At 41.5% G+C, this 22769-nt stretch overlaps 3 protein-coding genes across 3 annotated transcripts; 1 reads left to right on the forward strand and 2 right to left on the reverse strand.

Annotated features, from left to right (window-relative positions):
- Positions 1-232: 232 nt before the first annotated feature.
- Positions 233-2480, reverse strand: LOC115677649 (protein LIFEGUARD 4-like). The gene is made up of 4 exons (XM_030600837.2): positions 2038-2480; positions 1784-1897; positions 621-778; positions 233-507 (listed from the first exon to the last, which is right to left on the reverse strand). Exons 1-4 carry the CDS (start codon positions 2291-2293, stop codon positions 301-303), a joined length of 735 nt encoding a protein of 244 aa, XP_030456697.1. The 5' UTR covers positions 2294-2480; the 3' UTR covers positions 233-300.
- A 2347-nt stretch (positions 2481-4827) lies between these two features.
- LOC115677598 (DNA-directed RNA polymerase III subunit RPC9-like) lies at positions 4828-7888 on the forward strand. Its single transcript, XM_030600783.2, has 4 exons — positions 4828-5446; positions 5563-5671; positions 5746-5898; positions 7335-7888. Exons 1-4 carry the CDS (start codon positions 5439-5441, stop codon positions 7434-7436), a joined length of 372 nt encoding a protein of 123 aa, XP_030456643.1. The 5' UTR covers positions 4828-5438; the 3' UTR covers positions 7437-7888.
- Positions 7889-17475: 9587 nt separating this feature from the next.
- LOC115677599 (EPIDERMAL PATTERNING FACTOR-like protein 4) lies at positions 17476-18616 on the reverse strand. The gene has a single exon (XM_030600785.2). It carries the CDS (start codon positions 18370-18372, stop codon positions 18013-18015), a length of 360 nt encoding a protein of 119 aa, XP_030456645.1. The 5' UTR covers positions 18373-18616; the 3' UTR covers positions 17476-18012.
- Positions 18617-22769: the final 4153 nt, after the last annotated feature.

Raw genomic sequence — 22769 nt, forward strand, 5'->3', positions numbered from 1 at the left:
TTTAGTATTTTTTTATGGGTCAATTTAGTAGAGGGCAGTTTCGTAATTTTGCGTTTTGATGTTTACTGATCCTAGTAGGGTTAGGTTGGGGGATATAGAAGCTTGTTTTAGGGTTTCCTTTGAGCAGACTTTGAATATTTTTGATTTGATAATCATATTTGGAGGACGAATTGTTCTTCTGTCGAATTTTCTTGTTCAGTCAAATTTTCTATCGCGTTTCGGCATCACTTTTGCTCCCTCAGTATCTTCAACTAAGACAAAATCATGATGTTCGGGCAAGGGCATGCCGAACGGCCTTCCTTAGCAATCGGCCGACCCGAAAATATTGATAAAGCTGAGGAAGAGGTTGAGAACGTCAAGATACAACGCAACCGCAGCCCATATGTACTCGTCGTAGCTGAGGCGCTTGATCAGGTTGCCGGTGTCATATACGATGTAGGCGGCGAACACGATCGCTCCCAGGCAGCCATGTATCATCGTGGATAACTTCCCCAGAGGAAAGAAGATCTGTTCATCAAACACAGTCCAGAACGTGAGAATTCTTCAGCAGAACATGACAGAGAGCAGCAGCCAGAAAAAAGAGATGTTGGAAAGGAAAGAAAGATGTTTCCAAAGTGTACCTGAATAAGAGTGAAAACGAGTAATACTAGGAGGGAAGCGAACAAAAAGGGTGCGAGAAAACTGAAATCGCGGCCTCTCTTTACAGCCCAGAAGGTGTAGCAAGTAAGCGCGACGATGGCGACGCTCGTCAAGATCGCCGATTCCAAGATGATCTTTTCTGTTGAAGAGATGGAACTCAAGATTAGGCATAGATACAAAAGAAGTAACTAGCACTAGATCATTAGGGCTAAATAGAGAACTTGCATGTCCACGAACTGGTGATGTGAATGTGGTTCGCACCAATATACACATAAATAAAAGAATATTCCATTATTCCATTACCCACCAAAATTTTTTATAGTAATTAATGCTATTTCCATCCCTACTAAGAGCATCATGAGTCAGATATTCTATTTATAGAACAGCTAATTTAGAACAATGAAGCAGACATACCCTTTTGATGTAAGTCTACACAATCATCAGTTTTCAACAAAGAAATTTGACGATGCCAAAGCACGTTGCTCACTCTCGGAGCACGGTAAAAACACTCATCGAATCAAATTAATGCATGAGCTCAAGGTCACTAAATGTGCCGGGCGAGAAAGCCGCGCAAAACCGGTCCTCTTTCAGAGTTGTATATGGCAAACACTTCATAAGTACACTAACAAGAACTTTGTTCAAGTGCCAAGTTTGTACATAAGATCTGATCTTCTTCTTCTTCTTTTTATCTAAAGAGCCAAAAGCTATAAGACAAGCCCCGGATTGAATCATGTGCACGAAATTAGGAATGGTAAGAGAAAAGACGAGAGCACCGAAACGAAAAAGTGGACTGTACTTCATACATTTGTTCTCATCAAGGAAGGCTAATTATGCAAATTGAGTAAGGAATTAAACAGTAGAATACCGATGGTAAATCTTAACAAGAGCAATCTTTTATCAATTTGAAATAGGAGAAACAGAGATTAATCGGGCAAGAAAATTGCTCAGCAAACATGAAACGCAAGGCGTCAAGAACACAAAAGGAAAAGGGCCGAGATGGCGATTTTCCTCGGCGTTTCGCATCAGTTGTCGTCGGAAATACTTCTGCCACAAGTTCCACGACCTCGGACAAAGCCGAACGAGCTCGACAAACAAATCTAGGGGGAAAAAATCTAGATTAACGCACAAAAAAAATTGGTAGTACCTTCCATAAAAGCGCAAGCGAGACCCACCATGAACGCCAATGTGACAGTGTACAGCCCCAGGAGGACGAAGTTCACCGGATATCTCTTGTGGTGGGAGCTCAACGCGCGCATAACTGAAGAGCGATCACAAAATAAAGACGATGTAAACATTACCGACGAATAACCGCTGAAAGATCAAAGCAACAGCAGAAGATGAACAAACGGGACAAAACATGAACGCATTATGGGGCGAGGCGAAGATGGGCATCTTTACGTATGAAAACGAGGACGACGAGGACCAGGACTACCATGGACCCCGGCCAGGTCTCGGCGATGAAGCGCGACACGGGCTTCACTAGGGCGACGGCGGCGGCGACCCCGGCCGTGAGGAGGAGCTGCGACAGGAGGATCGCGTACACCTTACGCACGAAAGCCCAGCGCAGCTGCGGGCTCTCGAGCATGCCGGGGCACGACGCGTCCCCAGCGGGGGCAGGGGGGCCGCTCTCGACGTCGCCGGTCCTGCTCTGCATTGTCGGCCTGGCGAAGAAGGAGAAGAAGACGACGGCGAAGGAAAATCAGAGGAAGGATTCGATCGTTAGGGAGCTTTTCTGGGGCTCTGGAGAGCGGAGGAGAGGAGGAGTGTGAACGATGAAGGTGGAGGAGGGGGAGTTTATATACTAGTGTGGAAACTTGTCCGTGGTGGGATTACGAACGATGGTCGAGATTACGAGTGATTATCTTCTAACGCGCACGACAGTTTTAGTTTCTGTCTAGGATTAGTAGTTGCATGGATTGATCACGTACTTTTTTGAAACTTTTGAATCGCCACTACAAAGTGATTGCAATGCGGTGTTGAGGCAAATCTTGGGGGCCATGCTTAACGCGTTAGGACTCGAAGGGTACTATTATAGTTGGATGATTTGTTTGGGGGAGTTATGCTAGAGGGCATCGGCGACTTGGACGCCGGCCGGCAACACATGATATGACCGGTGCTGCTGACGTAGATAATTTTTAATAATAATTTGATTTTTTTATTTTTCGAATTATTTTTTATTTTTTTCCTTTATTTTTCCTTTTTTGCTTTTTCTTTTTTTTCCTTCCCTTCAACCTCTAGCCGGTCGCCGAGCCTCAGCGATGGCTGACGACAGGCCAAAGGCGAGGGGCTGGCAAGGTCGACCTCGCCGCCACTAGCCAGTCGTCAACCATCATCGACCATCGCCGAGGCCAGTCGACCAGCTAGAGAAAGAAGGGAAGAAAAAAAAAGAAAGAAGAGAAAACTTAATAAATGAAATTTGAAAAAATATTAAAATATTATTAAAAAGTGTCCAAGTTAGCGCCAAAGACGCCACGTAAAACGGCCGGCCTTCACGTCCGCGACTTTCAGCCAAAATTAGTTGAATGGACTCAATTGGCAAAACGTGAAAAGGTTTAGAACCCAATTGATATAATTAAAAGGTTCATGACTGATTTGGCAAGAGTGCAATAATTTAATGACCTTTTGAATAATTTTTCCGTTAATTATCATTTACAATGGATTGCTCTCGATATCCCCGATATTTATAAGTCAATTTTACGTCGTCATAATCTAGCATGATATTAAAAATTATATCATGACGAAGAAATTTGTACTGTTGCGTCATTCTATTTACGTCCATGACGGAATCAACACCAAACAATACGACTTTTCTATTTATAAATGGACGAATACCAAATAAAATGTCAAAGCAGTGTGAGTGGTGATCTTGCGATTATATGAAGATTTTGGTCCAGACCATAATGCTTGACATTAATTTAATCATACTCTTATATTAGCGACGTGCATTACAAGATGGTGGGTCCAGTGAGAACATTTACAGGAGCGGAGTTGCGGAGAGGAGGATCTACTGACACCTTTGGCATCGAGTTCGGTAGCTAATCTGGTAAGAATTTGTTAACAAGTACCCCGAGGAACTCGTTAAACACCCAATTGAGGAAAAATCCGTAATTTCCTTTGCATAGTTTCTCCGTTATGCAAATAACGAGCGCAATGAAAACTAAAAAAATTTCGTTATTACTTATAGCCAGAGAGCGTTCTGAGGGCGCTCGCTAACAAGATCCAATTTAGCAGTTACAAGATCTTTTCGCTTAAGCAAAATTTATCAAGCGCTCCGGCCATGTCGGGCCCCGGGTGCCGGAATCCGAAACCCAATTCCCCCTCGGTATCTTCTAAAGGGGGCAACTCCAAGACGAGGGAGCTTCGAGTGTAAGCAAAAGAAAAGTAGGACCGGGGTGACGAGACCACCAAATTTCTTTCGAAGGCTAGATGCCCGGTCGGCGAACCGGGTCCGACCGTCCGGCCGGGTCGCCCCAAGACGGGGCTCCCCCGCCCCCACAATAATTATCGCGGGAAAGTTGCTTCGAACGGAATCGGCCCGGCCGGACCGGACCCTTTTGGGGGGTTCTTTGCTGAATCGAGCGAAAGAGAGAGGGAGATTCTACCGCGAACGATCCTCGTCCTCCCCCCCTCGCCATCTCTCTCTCTCTCTCTCTCTCTCTCTTTCTCTCTCGCGATCCTTGCTCCCGATCGACGTTTCCTCCCTCCCTCCCTCGATCGTTCGTTCGTTCGTTCGGCGAAGTTTCCTCCCGCGTCGTCGTCGTCGTCGTCGCCGTCGTCGTCAACCGCATCGCTTTGTCATCGGGACCGCCTGATCGGCGGTGCCCCTGCTTGGGTTTCCGGAAGACCGTCTCCTCCTCCCTTCCCTCCCCCCCGCCGAGCTCTGCAATTCCAGAAGCGCTGACGGGTGAGCAAGTCTCGACCCCCTCTCTCTCTCTCTCTCTCTCTGGGGGCGTGCTTTTTTATTGGAGAGAGAGCGAGCGAGCTTAATGCGAGTCGAAGCGAGCCATAAATATTTGGGCGCGCCTTGCTCGTGTGTCCTGATTTTTGAGTTAGCGCGCCAGCTGTTCGACGAAATTCCCGAACTTCCTCTGCTTTTGAGGGTTGGTTGTTTGTTCTTCTTACGGTAACCGTCTCCGCTGCCGTTGTAGGGTCCGGTGGGGCATCTACCTGTTCAGGGAAAAGCGAATGCTTTATAAATGACGGTAGTGTGTAATTTTGGAACCGGTGCCAGCCTTTTTTGGAAATCCAAGCTAATAAGATAAGAGGCACGATGTGCTTATGTTCTTAATTATTCCTCTTCATTGTTGTTTTGGTATTTTCCCCTTAGATTGAAGCGCGCACCGAATAGATATAATACTGTTGGAGTATTCGTAGGCGGTATTGCGGACCGCGGACGATCCTGTCGAATGTGAAAAATCAAATATTCCTGATGTTGTATTGAGTTTACTGCTTAAGTGGGTAGATGAATCTGGTTCCATTGTAAAATTCAATGTGAATCCCAAAGTGTAGGTAATGTCTGCAAGACATTTTGCTTGCTTGGAGTATCCCACTAGCTAAAGCCTAAATGCAGTTCTGTTTTATACTTTATTTACACCGATTGAGATTGATTATCTTCCTTAATCCTATGTCTGGTGTGTCCAGGGCATGTGCTGATTGCTCGCTTCTCTGATTCTAAATATAAGTTTGACCATTTTGTGGCTCAGCTGATAAAAGTGGAGTGAGACTGATCGTTGGTTTAGGCGACTGCCGATTGAAAGAAGCTCCTCTGAGATTACACTTGGCATCTGAGCTTATTGGAAATGAAGATGTATGTACTTGCCATGTTCCGTTAATGTGTTGCTTTCCCTTCTTTATTTTTTTATCTCTTTCTTGTTTTCGAATTCGCATTTCTGGATTGATGTTTCTCTCTTATGCATTTTGCAGAAAGAATGCCAATGATGGTGCTCTAACAAACTTTGAGGTTCTGGGCTTCTTCCAGTCTAGAGGGGCTTCAAAAGAAGTTGCTGCAACAGTCGCGCCATCAGAATATAAGGTTGTTCTTGATCATTACAATAGGAATCAACTACCTTGATGGTCTTACCTAATTATTGTTTGCGGATGTTTCAGGTTTTCCAGTACTTGGTTGACACAGCTACCGACAAACAAACAAGAGAGAGTGTTTCTGACCTTTTGGGAAAGGTGAAAAAGTATGACCTTGCCAAAGCGGAGGTGCTAAACATTATCAACCTTAGACCGACTTCACCTGTTGGAATTTATACGGTGAGTCTTAGACGATCTGTTCCGGGCCCTCTTCGTCTTTCCCAGTCTTTATCTGGTAGTCAATGATTTGATTCTTAGATAGTCATTTGAAGTTAAGTGGTAAATATTAATAACAACTGGCTGAACTTTTCTTATGCCTACTGGTTTCGAGTTCCCTGTGCTTCTATGAGATGCCTTCATGTAGATCTCCTCAAGCATAAGCTGGAAGAAAGTTTGCTGCTAAATTGGCATAGAAAATTATCTGTAACACTGAGTTATTTAAATTTGTACTTTTCCACTATCTCAACAGCTATGTTATCAAAAAGAATCTTTATTCAAATTGAGAACTAGTACCATTCCTTGCACCATTCTTTGCACAGTTTATTTGATCATTGTAGATATATCAGGCAATTTGAATATAATCAGGATCTAAATATAACTGTGCTGAAGATTTAGTGGCTGGCATGATCAATTCCTTGGTCTCCTTGCTCATTTTAAAAATGTGAAAGCGTCTTGCGCAAATTAGGATTAATGTATGATCTCTACAAACCTTTTCCCTTGAAGTAATTTGGAAATGGTAATAGTTGAGAATCATTTTGTTGCACCAAGATACTTATAGGTCTTCTTTTGTGGGCCGCTCTGGCCTTGCACAAGAAGCTCGGCAGGAATGATCAGGATAATGTTGCATGAACTTTTTTGGGCTCCTCTTTTCCAGGTTGTTGGTGAATTGCACTCCCGTAGTGCTCTTTCAAAATAATCTTATTGAAGAATGTAGTGTGCTTGATCGGAATAATGGAGGTAGCTGTTTCACTTCATAGCCAAACTTCAGAAAGGTGTTTTTGGGGAACTGAATATTTTGTATGAGGATACGGTTCAGTGATACTGAATGCATTGATTAATCAGGCCTCTCGTAACAAAATTATGTAAAGTAGTGGAAGAGCATATTCGACTACTATGATGAAAATGTGCATGCATTTATAAGGGACCACTTTTTTCATGTATAGGTAACATGCATAGTCATACACTGACTCATAGACATGCTCCAGATAAGAACTTACTCTCTTATATGCTCATATATGCCTCTAGACTACTTACTGTTAAGATTGCATGATGACTAAATACTGGTTCTAGCTGTAGTTAGGCATCTTAAGACAAATAAGGGTGACCGAGTACATAGAATTGTAGATATTTTGGTTGGATCAGTATTTGCATGTGTATGTCTCCCAGTGGTGTTTTTCTCTATAAAAAATATGATGATAGGAAGATTCCGGGGGGGATGTGAATATGGTTGCCGTTTGAACTGTATTGTGGATCAACTTATAATTGAGGTTATGTTGCTGCAAGTTGTCCGTTCCTTCATGGATTCGAGCCCTTTGGGCAGTTCCTCTTTACTTTGTTCAATATTGGTGTGACCATGTGGGTTTATCGCTCATCTCGTGCGTGCTGCAATTTTCCAGATTGTTGAGAAATGCGATGCCCGACTGGGAGAAGAAGGAGCCCAAGAACTCGCAGACATAGTGGCCGAGGTATCGCCACCTCCGGAACAACCACGGTCCTAAGAGGGTCTTCCTCAGGCAGATGATGTTTGATGCTTGGAAGGACCGTGAAGATGCACGATGTCAATCACCTAAAATTTTCGCCCAAAAGGCCTTACTGCATTTTAAAGAAAATTAGGAGTAGAATTCGTTGATTTCGTCGAAATTCTACCCCAGACCCAAAAAAATCCACGTTACATTTTACTTTTTTCATTTGGAGACTTGTTGAACCTAACTTTAGCATCGTGCTGCCATTAACTCTCTTTTTCCTTTTTTTTTTTTTGGGTTTTTGGGGGGTTGCATTGGCATTTTATCTTGACATTGTCAAAATTAGAATAAAATTCATTGGCATGTTAATTATATAGTAGGAATTGCATATTCCATGACTAGTCATATTGTGGAAGTATTTGTACAAGGAGAGGATAATTGTCCAAAAAGTCATAAAAAAATTTTATGGCGATCAATTCAATTCTGAACTTTTTAATTGTGTTAATTTAGTTCTAAGTCTTTTGACAATTTGTCAATTTAGTTTTAAACCTTTTAATGATTTGTCGTCTTTTCAGTTAATTTTGGTCAGAAATGGTTGGCATTGATATCAATGTGGACAATTTTTTTAAAATTTTTCTTTTTTTTTCTTTTTTCTTTTAGGTCGTTGGCCAAAATTGGAAAGAAAGAAAGTAAAAAAAAATAATTATTTTAAAAAATTATCCATGTCAGCGCCGGTCGTGTCACGTAAGACGACCAACGCTGAATAGATCGCCACGTCAACTATTTCTAGCCAAAATTGGCCGGAATGACTAAATTGGAAAATCGTCAAAAGATTTAGGATTAAATTGACACAATTGAAAGATTTGTTGATTAAATTGGTAAATCGTCAATGGTTTAATATTAAATTGAAATAATTGAAAAGTTTAGAAATGGAATTGATAATTTTCCCGTAAAATGGCAATGAGAAAGAGATGTTAGAGACTTGGAGATCAAGCACTTTGGGAAACTTAGGTCGTAATTTATGATGTGAGCCCACTAAATGCTTCTTGCCATTTGGTCGTAATACTCATTATGCCTCGATAATATTGCGAAACTTATCGGAAACATCATGTAAGACTTATTGTTTATCGCTCAAGGTCATGCACGTTTAAATACCGTGCGCTTAGAATCTGTTTGGATGTGATCATTGGGGGAAGTAAATAGTTTTGTAGTCAAATTTGCTTCGATTCGTTCATTTACTTGTTTTGGGAATAAATATGAAAAAGGGTCGCATTAGATGACCTTTTACTAAACGAGAAAAGGTACCGGTAATTTGGTGTTTAGGTAAAATTAGCGTAATTAAGTTCTCGAATATGAAATCTTCGGTTCACGGGAGCAAGGCGGGCTAAAATAGGTGAGTGACGATTCGAATCTCGATTGATTAATAATAAACAAGAAACCAAGATACGGTCGATAATCACCGCCTCGCCAAAAGGTTATACATGTTTGCTTAGCAATCTGCCAACCTGCCTTGAATTTCATCTCGAGGAGGTCGCGACGAACAAGAAGAAACTAAGGATGGCACTCATTGGGAAGCGAAGAGAAGGATTTTGCGGCTTCGAGAACATCTGAGGAAAATTATCCAAAAAGTCTCAAATCTATTACACTTTTACCAATTCAGTCGTAAATATTTTTAATTGTGTCAACTAAGTCCTAAACTTATTCACGTTTTTCCATTTGAGTCCATTCGACTAATTTTGATCAGAAATTACTAACGTGAACGTCAGTTGTCTTACATGACATGGCAGGCACTGTCGTAGACAATATTTAATAATATTCTTTCTATTTTTTTGAATTTTTTATAATTTTACTTTGGGCCTCCCTCGTCGGATCAGGCGAGGTCAGCCCTCACTTGGCCGAAGGTCACCCTCACTGGCCTCGCCCAATTTGGCGAGGGGCTACCCTCGCTAGCCCAAGCGAGGGCGGCCTTGCCTGATCTAACGAGGGTGGCCCTCGCTAAACCAAGTCCGAGCATCCCTCACCTAAGATCGGTGACCTCCGCCAACCATCAACGAGGCCTGGCGATGACCGGTATAGAGAAAGAGGGAAAGAGAAATAAGAAAAAGAAAAGGAAAAGGAAATAAGAAAAGAGAAAAGGGGGAAAAAAAGAAAGAAAGAAAAAAGAAGAAAATTAATTAAAAAAACTAAAAAAATTCGAAAAAGATATTAAAATTATTCACTTCAGCGCCAATCGTGCCACGTAGGACGGTCAGCATCCACATCAACAATTTCCTGTCAAAATTGGCCGGATGGATTGAATTGGTAAAAAGTGAAAAGGTTTATAATTCAACTGACAAAATTAAAAGGTTTAGGACTGAATTGACAATAGTGCGATAGGTTTAGGTTTTTGGACAACTTTCCCGGAAACACGGGATGCAATTTGGAGGCTCGTGCTTTTTTTTTTTTTTTTTTTTTTCTTACGGTCGAGGAGGCTCATGTTTCAGGTGCAATGAAAGTTCATGGAGAGGCCTGGTCTTTGTTTCGTGCTGGTACATGACGTTCTGTAAATGGACCCGCTGATACCGCAACATCATGCTCATTCTCCGGAAGTCCATCAGCGACGGTGGCACGGTTGTATCTGTTCTAAAGGCCCGACATAAGCACGAATGGTACCAAATCTACATGCTCCTCCTCTTCAATTATTTTTGCATCTTGCTGACATTTCCAGATTCCAAAACATCCCAGGCGAGACTACAAGGCTGCCCATGCTGTTCACCATTCTCATCAAACCCGTACTTAATCTACGGGCATATAATTGTCGTTATATGTATCAAGGTTTCTCTTGCTGGAGTGCAAAGGGCAGGGTGTGACGTTCTTGGATTGACTCACTGAAGTACCGTCCGCTTTGGCCCGTCCTATACCAAGCCTCATGATTTTGTCATTTGGCGTGGAGGTGGGTGCCTTCCTAAAATGTCACCTCATCCAAAGTTAAGCGTTGCCATTACGTCAAAAGGCGCTTTCGGGAGATAATTCCATTTTTCATATATATATCTCGGAATTGCTCTCCCTCTATTTGGTGCACGGCTTAGTTCGTTCCTACCTCATTTGCCATCCTAAAAGCCTGTCGAGAACCGCTTCTTGTGCAAGCCCTCTGGCCACGACGACCCCTCCCCGCCCTAGTTAGATCGGATCGTTTCAAAGGTTTTCTCATCTACAATTGTAAAGGATATAATATGATGTTCCGCCTTGAAAGAGAGAGAGCAAGAGCCATTTTTATAGGGTGAATGGCCAAGGTCGCTTGCGATCACAGCGATTAAACAGTGTTTTGTCTGTCGTGTCATGCTACAACAGGTTACTCGTGCTGCTACGGTTTTGGCGAATCATCTGCTTTCGGTGGTGAACGACAGGGCATCTGCTTTTATTCGGTGTTGCTCGTAACGAAGAACTCTAAAAATTGTCGAAAATTTCATGTCTTCCCTCCCTTTCGATTTCATAATAGTTTTCGACAATTTTCCACTCGAATTTTCTTCCCGGGCCTAATTTCGTGCATTTTCCAAGCAGAGCCAAAAGAAAGAAAGAAAAGAAAAGAGATGACAAGGAGGGTCCTAATGTCCCCTGTAGTTTGTGGAATGGATTCTAGACAAGGGAGGGGGGGGGACACAAGACAGGAAGCTTTCGTGCCCCTTTTGAAACATGTGAGTGTCCGTCCGTCCGTCCAATTCACGGGACATGTTTTCACATGCACACAAACGGGGTCCTATTACCAAACGTGGCTAGTTGGAAAACACTTTCATCAATTTTCTTTTCTTTTTTTTGAGATTTTAATTTCTGAGATTTCTAGTGAAAACGCTTGTTTATTTGACAAGATGTTTGTGTTTTCACAATTTTTTTGAAGGGTTAATACAAAAATAAAAAAATCTCAGACTGATGCACCTCTAACAAATTTACCCCAAACCGGTACACTTATGACAAATTTACTCTCTGTTAATTTCCGTTAAATTTTACAATCAAATTTCTAAGTTGGATGACACGTGACAGCTGACGGGTGTACCAGTTTAGGGTTTTACCCCTCCATTTGTCACGAATTTACCAGTTTGTAATTTTTTGTGGTATTAATTCAATTTTAGAGATGGTATATTTGTCACAGATATACTGGTTTTGAGTTTTTTATGGCAAATAATTAATTTTGGATAAATTTGTCATAAACATACCAATTTGATGTTTTTCATGATATTAACTCTTTTTTAAATAAAATGATAAAGGTGGATTATTTTTTATAGCACTGTTTTTATTTCTGAGTGCTTCTAGTGATGCACCAAATAATTTTTATGCCAACCGTGCACTGTGGTACTTAGGTCAGGAGGTGGCTCCCAGTCCCATTGCTCTATTGTTTCTTGGTTTTTTCTTTTTCTCATTTTATTTTTCATCGCATTATTTTTCGCGACTCGAAAATTTATCTCTTTGGGAAAAAATCAATTTTTTTGTTAAGTCGCTTGCGGGAAACTCCATCTTAATTACCCTTCCTCGTGTAAATATCCCGAAAACCATAGCCTCATACGTACTCAAACTCTCAACCTTCTCAACTGCTACCCTCTCCCGCCGTTCTGCCAATTCAAACCTCCCCGCTGATGCCGTTGAAATCATCATGGCCCCCTTTCTGTCTCTCTCTCTCTCTCTCTCTCTCTCTCTCTCTCTCTCTCTCTCTCTCTCTCTCTCTCTCTCTCTCTCTCTCTCTCTCTCTCTCTCTCTCTCTCTCTGATATTGCTCTAATATTCGCCTATGCACTCCTTCTCATAGCCGTGAGCCGTGGCAGTGGCTGTCGCGACCTCGAGTCAAGGTTGCCACTTGAGGTTGTCAAGCTAGGAGAGACTTCGCTCCGAGGTCGCCATGTCCATTGGAGACCTCAGATCGAGACTATTAGGCATGGGGATACGATCTCAGAGAGAGAGAGAGAGAGGGGCCAACGGAAGTGGGGTGGCAGGAATTGGGGAGGAAGACAAAGTTATGGGAACAGATCTAGGTCGATTTGGGTTCATATGTTCATAAAATTTGTGAGAAAAAGAGGGTATCATTTTTAAAAAAAAAATGAATGGCAATCTTGTAAATAAGAGCATAATTTTGCCGAATGGAGGTATGTAATTTGTACTTTCAAAAATAGAGACATTTGTTTTTTTTTCTCTTGTCGTTTAATGAAAATTCGGGCATGTTTATGATATCTTCCTTCTTTTAAGTCAATGTTTGTCTCTTCCTTTTCTTTCCATCTTCACCAGCATTTTCATTTATGTTCTTTTCCCCGACCTATCCATTTTCCACCAAATGAGATCACTAACATTCACTTCTTCAAAATAAGCAACGACAATCATTATTACAAACCAAGTCATCGCACAGATCATGCATGAAATTTATCTGTCTTCTCTCTTCCTTCCAAAGCCTTTATATGTCATACCGTGCAACTTATTTACCTCATCATTAGCAGCAGCAGCAAGAACTTCCGGTTTATTCCCTACACTCAAATCAAGAATTTCACATCTTTCGATAAGTTAAAATACGTAGGTCCTTCTAGCGTTAAGCCCTTTATATCAGATCGAAAACCTAGATCGGTAAAGTACATGTCAAAACATAAATTTCTTATTTTAACGTGTTAGTGCTTACATGTCCAAATCTCCCTGATAGGTCATTATCTTTTTCTTGCCCCGACGCCGGCATTGCCCAACTTTTAACGTCTCGTGGTCCAGACTCGGCCTTTTGGGGACATGACAAGCTGCCAACTTATTACTTCACCATTAGCGACAGCAAGAACTACCGGTTTATTCCTTGTTCTCAGATCAAGAATTTCACATCTTTTGATAAGCTCGAAAACTGCACATCGTTTTAGCGTAAAAGCCCTTCACATCAAATCGAAACCCTTGGTACGTATGAGGTACACGTTAGAACACAACTTTCACAAGGAGCTCAAAGCTGAAAAGAGAGAGTATCATATATCAATAATGCTGAGAAAAAGCACTGTGAAAGGGAGAGAGATCTCGAGAAATATCGACCATACCATACCACCTAGCACACCAGCAACCCCAACAGCCACGTCAAATCAAAGGTCACTTCGAAAAACCCTCTTTTTATTTTATTTATTATTTTCTGAATTTTTCTCTCCATGAAAATCCAAGTTTGTGAAGGTGGTGGGGGCAAATGACTAGACCCTTTTCTTCTTCTTTTTTCATTTCTCTTTTGAAAATTGAAAAATGTAGAATCCACCGGCCCGACCAGTTCAACTTCTGGTCAATCTGCCTCGCCTGATCCGGGAAATTCAATCATTTTTTAACCCCCGAAAACTGAAAGCAAGAAAAACTGTGAAAAAAAAGCTTGTAGGAGGAAAGCATTGTTTTCCTCGTTCGAAAAATGAAAATGAAAACATGTTTCTTGAGTAATGAAACGTCAGGCCATGTGAAAGGACGATTGGATTAATAGGGGCGCGAAAGATAAAATTTATGTTCTCATACCCTATTTCGGGCTAGAAATAAATAAAAGTAGCATTTGATAATGACACAAACTTTCTGTTCCGAAAATAAAAATTCATTTTGATAGGTTATTTTTAAATTTATGATGGCCGGCGGACGGCGGGTGGACAGCCGGCGAGCGGCAATGGCGGCGGACGGTCAATGGGTAGTGGACGGTCGATGGGCGGCGGATGGTGAAGGGCAGGGACCAGCGACCGGTGAGCGGCGGTGGCAGACGTCCGGCAGGTGGGCGGCGAGGACGAGTAATAAAAAAGAGTTGTTATTTCTGTTTCTGTTCCAGAAATGGAAAAATAGAAAATTGAAACTTTTCATTTATATTCAAACCTATTTCTGAGCTAAAATTTTTTCCCGAAAATAGAAAAATAAAATTCTTTTACCAAACGGATTTCTGTTCCAAACCTGTTTTCAAGAACAAAAAAAATAGAAAAATAGGGAAATAACCCACCTATGGGTAGCTCAGTTGGTTAGGGCGTACTTGGGATTGTGCGGTTAGGCGCACTGGTCCCAGGTTCGATTCCCCAGCTGAGCACTTGTGTTTTAAGTGGGGGGCCATGGTGGTGGGTTGCTGTGCTAGTCTCCCCCGAGGAATAATCGAGGTGCGCGCAAGCTGACCCGGACACCTCGGTTACCAAAAAAAATGGTTATCATTTGTGCCTTAAGGGGCGACATGAAATTTTTTTGAAGAGGTGAAATTCTCTTAGCAAAACTTGTTAAAATTAAGTACACAAACACAACGAAATAAAAAGTAAAAGCGAGAAAGAGAACTCGAAATATCAAATTTATCTCAATTCACTCTTCAACTAGGGTTACTTCTGGTAGAAAATTCCGCCATAATTAGCACAACTCACATCTCTATTACAACGCTCAATTACAAGAGAAAACCACTATAATTAGCATATCTCATCTTTCTATTACAACGCTCGATTACAAGAGAAATAGATTATATATAGGCGACAGATATTTATGAGTCCAAACCCAAACTACCAATGAAATACGGGCTCAAATTATAAAAGCCCTCCGACACCTCGGGAGCGCTACCCCACGACACCCGGACTCCCACATGTTTACCGGGAAACGGGATCCCATGTTTTTTGGTTTATATAGTTGGGAATCATGAATCATCCCCCCAACAAAACTTCAATGATAAATTTATCTTGTCGCCCTTCATTGATGTCGAAGAAGGGACTATGTGAATGTGGGGCTTTTCTTGAGTACAGCCTCCTGCGACCTCATTTAATGGAAGAAAAAAAACAACACTGCCACGTGGATCCCCAGAACTGTAGGTTTCTCTTCCCCTCGTCAGTTTGCGTAAATGAAGGCTCTCGGTCATTCCTCCCATCGGAACAATATATACATATATACAAGAGAAAAGAAAGCATGATGAAGGGTCCACCTTCGCGTACTGTGTCGTGAGGAAAGCTTTCGGCATTTCTGTACAGATTTCCATGGAGAGAAGTAGAGAGAGAGACTGTGACAACCCTCTGTCTACTTCCATTTTCTTGACTCGAGCTTAGGGTTTCGCAACGCGGCTCTCCCGAGTCTCGAGTTGCTTCGTAAAACAATGTCATTTGATTCCACAACGTTGATTACGTCGGCGATGGTACGTTTTCTTGAAATGCATGGATTTGGTGTTTGATGAAAACGATGATCTTGAAGCTGACAAGTAGGTGTCGTGTGAAATTTAATGAGGGGTGGAATGTCGAGGAAGATGGTAAAAGATGTTGCTAATTGAAGAACCGAATGTAGGGTAGAAAGAGTCTTGTGCTGACTTTAGGAAGAAGGTTCTTGATACTTTCTTGGCCACTAGGCAATTTGGTTGGAGTTGGAATTTGTAAAGCGCAGGGAAGTAATTACCATAATCTTAGGCAAATTAGCAAGAGTTTATCCACAAGGATTAGGAGTAAAAAGGTTTTCGAGAGGCAGCAGACTCTAGAAAAATCTTTAAAATCTTTTTAATTTCTTTTCCACACGAGGACGAATGTAATTCGAAAGTAAAAAGGACTATTCTCTTTCATGAAGGAAAGGTCAAAACCTTTTTGGAAATTAAAAGGCAAATTAAAAAGATTACTTTGTTTTCTTTGTGAAAGGGGGAAGGGTGCTTAGGAATATGAGCCCACACTAACCAAATCTCTATTTTTTCTTTGGGAATATAATTTGTTTTGTCAGACTTTGGGAATATCATTTAAAAAGCAATTTTTTGTAGTTTTTCCGGGATAATTGTTCATTTTTTTGTGCTATGATTGAGGGGCATGGTCGTAGAGACCCGATTATAGAGGCCCAAGTAATACCCCACAAATTTCATGAACTGGTTAAGTTTAGACCGTTGGTATAATCGGTAATTTTGAACTAAAATAATTTGCACGCAGTCGATAGGATTATAACATATGACTTCCGATTCTTGAATTAGAAATCGACCCGGAATTCGAAATTGCGCCGATCCTGAGAGTTCTTTTTTTTTTTCCAAATTAAAAAACATCTTGACAGGTAATATTTTTTCATGTAATAACTGATTAGTAGTTCTAAATTTACAATATAACTTTTTAGCAGTACTATTTTGGGAGTTTAGGATTATTTGTGTAAACAGTAGTTTTCGTTTGCAAATTTCTCACTTGGCAGTGTTTATTATACCACTATCTATCAGAAAACCTATGTCTAGAGAACAGTGACATAAACTCTGACTAAAAAAACACTAAATTAAGATCTGAAACGAAAAGGGCACATCTGGAAATGAAGCTGTTCTGAAAGTTTCAGAGGAGTACGATGCAAAGAAAAAAGGCAAGGTCCGTTGAGAAATGAATGCTGTCGTATTGGCAAAGAACACAGGCTCCTACAGATTATATTATAAAGAAAAAACAGTGGAAACAAAACGCCACACATTCCCAAACAAACACCCTCTCTCTCTCTCTCTCTGCTTGCTTGCAAAAGGTTTCCTCCATTGTTCTTCCAAGATCCAAGTCATTCAGCTCAGCTGACAGCAGAAATGGAAACCCATCTCTCTGATCAACTCATTCATTCGCACGTTCTTCTCCAATTCTCTAGCGACAGTAATATTCCCGTCCAAAGTCTCCAATCCCTTCCCGTTTCCATGTCTTTTCACAAGTTTTCGTTTTTTATGTCTTCCCTCTCCCTCACCTCACATGACCACACACGCAGAGAGAGAGAGAGAGAGAGCTGTTCATGGGAAAAAAAACCAGCTTCTGTACAAGAGTATATAACATATGGCACGACATCCAAATTGATGAACGCTGGTAAGCGAAAAAGAAAGTGGCGCTTATGCAATCAATGGTGTGCTAACGCCGAAGGGCATGATATGTCAGGGAACCAATTTGCACCGAGCTACGATGGTCGTCAATGGTTTAGAGAAATCTTCCAAAAGAAAGAATATGCAATACAAAAGACTACACAGCAGTTACACAAATTCCAATGGTTGGAAGATGTTTAGCGGATTAACATTTCAACCCTCAAAGGAAGAGAAAAAAAAATGGGACATGGAAGCTTTTTCATTATCAGCGGATCTTGTAAGCAGAACAAGCAGAAGAAAGAAGGTGAGGAAGACGAACGGAGGAAGAGAGCATGTGCAGGAAAATCTTAAATGACAGCAGCTTCCCATATTTCACATAGAAATTAGAATATATGAGAGAGAAAGAGAGAGAGTGAGAGAGAAGCCCATGTTATAATTACATGTCTGTGTGCTCCCCTTTTTGTACCATAATAACCTCGCAACCCACCTTAATGACGAGTCAGAACCACCTCCACCCAAAAAAAAGGAAAACAGAAGAGAGAGAAACTATGATTGAGAGACAGAGGGAGTCTCTCTCTACTTCACATGAGAGTGAGAGTGAGAGTGAGAGCTAAATTAGCTATAATCCCAACAACTCCCCAGCTTGGCTTTCCTCATAATCATCACCATCCCCCAAAAAATCAATCGTCATGATATACACAAACGAGCGGAACCCAAGAAAAGAGAGCAAAAAAAAAAAACTAACCGCCAAATAGTAATCCAAAACGGAAGAAGGAACAAGAGCATCAAGACGGCATCCGCTTGTTTCGGCGATATCATCATCGTCATCGGCTTCGTCTTCTTCTTCCTCTTCTTGTTCTTCTTGATTTTCTTGGACTGATCAAGGGTTGAAGAGCTTGTTCCCGCACTTGCAACGCCAGGCCTCGGGGTAGTACTCGAGCGGCAGGCTCAGGCCCGGGTGGATCGGCACGTGCACCGCCCTGCACGGTGAGCACCGCTCGCACTTGGCCCTGCACGTCGGCGGCGACGACCCGGGGCCCGCCAAGAGCCGCCTCCGAGCCAGCGGCTCCGCCAGCGGCCAAGAATTGTGCGGCGAGGCGGCCCTCGGGCTCATGGCCGTCGTAGTCACGACCTGCCGCGACACGGAGATGGCGGCGGAAGCGGAGGCGAGCAGCAAGAAGGCGAGGGCCGTGAGGGCGGCCGTCGAGGGGTGCCGGCGGCGGTGGCGCGGCGCGCTCATCGCCGGAGCACAGAGCTAGCGGCGGAGGCAGAGGGAGAGAGAGAGAGAGAGAGAGATAGAGATAGAGAGAGTGAGGGAGGGGAGGCTGTCGGAGGAGGCTTCTTGAAATAAATAAGAGAGAGATAGAGAGAGAGAGAGAGAGAGAGAGAGGGAGGTATCGTATTATTGCAGGAGGAGGGGGCGAGCGTGCGCTTGGGGGGTTGCGGTGATTGAAGTCAAAAAGACCGTAAAGAAGACGCATCAGCATCATCCATCATCCATCATCGTCCATCAAAAGATCTGATCCAAGATTATATAAGAACTCTAATCAAGAAAGCCAGAAAACCAGAAGAAATGACCCCTAAGCACCACGGGGGGTGTGGGTGGGGTCTACTACGGGAGACCCCCTTCTGATTGATTGGGTTGAATCTCGTCCTCCTCCATGGTCTTTCGTATTTAATATTACAGTGCCATTCTCCGTCGTACATTATTTTTAGTGCCTATTTCTCCGTTTTGTACCTCTCTCTAATTCTCTATTAGTTTACTTTTTTTTCTCCCTCTATTTTTCTTTAAATTAATATCACGAAAAACCTTAAACTGATACATGTATAATAATTTTACCTCAAATTAATTTTTTGATTATCAAAAACCTCAAATTAATATACTTGTGATAAATTTACCCTCAATTTATTTCTGTTAAATTTTACTGTCAAATTGCTTTGTTAAATGACACGTGACAGTTAACCGATGTGCCAGTTTTATATTTTACCCTCCATTTGTCACAGGTGTACCAGTTTGTGATTTTTTGTGGTATTAATTCAATTTAACGGAAGTTAATAAAGGGTAAATTTATCACAAATGTATCAGTTTGGGATTTTTAGTGGTGAAAATATTAGTTTTTTATAAATTTGTCACAAGTGTACTAGTTTGGAGTTTTTTGTGGTCAAAAAAATAAGTTGGGGTAAAATTGTCACATATATACTAATTTGAGGTTTTTTATGATATTAACCCTTTTTCTTTTGAACAAGTTCTTCTTTTCCCCCTTCTAGTCAATGTTTTTGGCGCTCACAAATTTGGATTTTTTTCTTGACGTAAAATAATCCGAATCTAGTTCCACACAAGGCAAATTAATTGAATAAAAATGGGCTACGTTTATTTTTTCCAAAAATGATTATTTGTATCGCTTGAAATAATTAGTTGATCTGACTAAAAAAAATAATTAATTGATGAAAAATGTTTCCATTATCAACTATAATTTATATTTAAACATTTTTGCGAGCAATGAAAAATATTTTTTTGTTCATTTATTTCTGGAAGTGATACAAATTGTTGTCATTATCGATAACAATTTATATTTAAACATTGTTGCGAGCTATGAAAAATAGTTTTTGTTCATTCATTTCTGTAAGCGATGCAAGCGGCCGTTTTTAGGAAGTTTTCAAATCATTCATTTTCTGTGAAAACAAATAGAGGCAAGCTATATTTTCCAAATAAATTGAATTTTTTCTAGAAATCGAGTCAAGCTATATCTTTGTGAAAAATTATATATATCTACATGTCAAGCTGTCAACGTCTGTGACTTGTAAAAGTTTTATGTGCTTTCGAATAAAAAAATCAATATGCACAAACCGCAAAATGTTTTAAACAAAAAATAAGTGTAGAATTTGATCTAGGCGAGCTTACGAAAAAGTAAACTTTATATACTTGTGAGGATGCCATCTTGGTTGCCATATCATGCTATGGTAGTAAAGTAGTAAGGGTCTTGTTAATAAGTGTTTCTAGGACACTAGTGAAGTTAACTAAAAAGTAAAAAAAATAACATTTGTCAAGACACTTTAAAAACAAAAGGAATTACACAAATTAATGAAAGTCATTTCTTCAAATAGCAAATTCTAAAATTTCAAAGTACAACTAATAATTCCGACCCAAAAAAAAATGTACAACTAATAAAATTTAGGGAAAATTTCAAATAAGGGCCTGAAGTGCCATCATTTTCTCAAATAAGAACCCGAAGTGGATTTTATGTCAAATAAGGATCTGAAGTGGCATGTGAGTCTCAAATAAAGACTTGAAGTCGCTATGAGAGTCCCAAATAAGTACCTGACCTCGCCGGTTGCTCGCCGACCGGCGAAATATTCCGACCGATCAATGGTATTTTCGTCAAAAAACCATTTTCTTGTCTTTTCTTTTTCTTGTTTTTTTCCTTTTTATGGTTTTCTCTTTGTGCTTTGCCAATGGCTGATCGGCCACCGGCGAAGCCTGGGAAGGGCTACACGAGGGCGACCCTTGTCGGCCAGGGGCGAAGCCGTCCTCGCCGGCAATGGGCGAGGGTCGCCTCGCACAGGCGAGGCCGTCCTCACCTATTGCTAGCAAGGCCGTCCTCACCTGTTGCTGGCGAGGCCGTCATCGCCGGCCATGGGCGAGGGTCGCCTCGTGTGGGTGAGGCCGTCCTCACCTGTTGCCGGCGAGGCCACCCTCACCCAGATCTAGCAAGGGCCCGCCTCGCCTAGGGTGAGGGTCGCCTCGCCTAGGCAAGGCCGTCCTCGTTTGTTGCCGGCGAGGCGACCCTCGCCCAGATTTGACGAGGGCTCGCCTCGCCCATGGCCAGCGTGGGTTGCCTCGCCCAGGGTGAGGGTCGCCTCGCACAGGCGAGGCCATCCCTCGCCTATTGCCGGCGAGGTGGCCCTCGCCAGATCGAGCTGCCCAAGGGTCGTCCAGCCCTTCCTGGGCTTCGCCGGTGGCTGACCGGCCGCCGGCCATCGGCGAAGAACAACAAGAAAACCAGAAAAGAAAGAAAAAAGGAAAAGGAAAAAAGAAAAAAAATTCAAAAAAGTAAAAGACGAAAATACCCTGACCATCCAATAAGCTATGTCTTTTTTTGAAACAGATATGGCAATTTCAAGCCCTTATTTGAAACAAAATCCACTTCAAATCCTTATTTGAAAAAATAAGAACACTTTATGACTTTATTTGACACAAAGTTCACTTCAGGCCTTTATTTAAGAAAATGAGGACACTTCATGTCCTTATTTAGAATTTTCCCTAAAATTTAGCAAGTGTCGAGTAGCTCTCCTTTAACATTTTTCAAGAATTAATTGCCTTGCCTCTCTCTTGTGGACAAGGAACGTCTGACACGACAACTAGAAAAAGCTACTGTGTTCTTTAAGGATTATCATGCATGACAAAATCGAAAAAAGTGATTATTAAACTTATCAGAACAACTTCAAGACTCGATTAGACAGTCATTAAAAAATCTCAGCAGAATGCATTTTAGGACGCAAAATTAAGAACTTTCAATGAATTTTTTCTGCAATGTATAGCACAATTAGTGTCTTGAAAGTAGATGATGCAAAAATTGTAAACTTTAAAGCTCAACGATGGAAATTATGACATATATATATGTGCAATTTGAAATTTTCATTTTAGCCAAATAGAGCATTTGAGGCCTAACCACGACTCCAGAGGAGCCACCATGAGGCCTATTATAGTACCATGTGTATGTTTTCTATGATTTTAGTGCATCATTTCCAAACACGCTTTTTAATATAGCTTTCATGATCCAACAAAGCCGATCAATATTTCCATTTTAAATTAAATAAAAAAGCTTTAGTTTGTAGGACTATAGCTCCTTATCTTTTACATGACAATTTAAATGAATATTCAAGTATCTTTTATCTGAGTTTGCTGATGGTCCATGACGTTATGGCATCTTTTTTTTTTTTTTGAGTATGTATCATGTAAAACCCCAGCTCACCTCTTATTATAATTCGATATTGGGAGTTTTCGAGATTGCGGATACAGACATACTCGCACTATTCCAAATACAAACATGCCCGTGCAAGGCTCAGGCCAATAAACTAGTTATCTATAGATACGATACTTATCCACTTATCTAAAACTCTGTTTGTTTCGCAAAAACTGTAATATTTCTGGAAAATATTTCTCAAAAAATGATAATATATTCGATATTTGGTTGAAATCTGAAATGAGCTGGAAAATATTTTCCGTTGTTTACTATGAAAATTTGATTTGATTTTTCTAAAAGATATACACTATTCAAGTGTTAGTAACTTGTGAATGGGCGACGGGGGAACTGGGTACAGGCACTAAAGTCCAAGATCCAACCTCAATGGACCCCGACTTGAGCACCAGGGATCGAGGCATGGGCAGCTTGGTCCTGGGCCTAGCCTTCATGGATCGGGGAGCAAGCGCTAGGTACCAAGCCTGGCCTTGATGGGCTCAAGCGCGGGCACTAGGGTCCTGTGCCGAGCCTTGATGGACCTAGGCACAGGCACCGGGGTCCCGGGCCTCGGCCCTAATAGACCTTGGCTTGGGCATTAAGGACATGAGCCCGAGTGCCGAAGACCCAGTATGGCCTTTGTGGACGTGAGCCCAAGTGTTGAGGATCTAAGCTTGGG

Source organism: Syzygium oleosum, unplaced genomic scaffold (assembly GCF_021117445.2).
Source record: "Syzygium oleosum isolate NSW1041296 unplaced genomic scaffold, Sole_v2.1 Sole_v2.01, whole genome shotgun sequence".
In the NCBI taxonomy this organism is placed as follows: Eukaryota; Viridiplantae; Streptophyta; class Magnoliopsida; order Myrtales; family Myrtaceae; genus Syzygium; species Syzygium oleosum.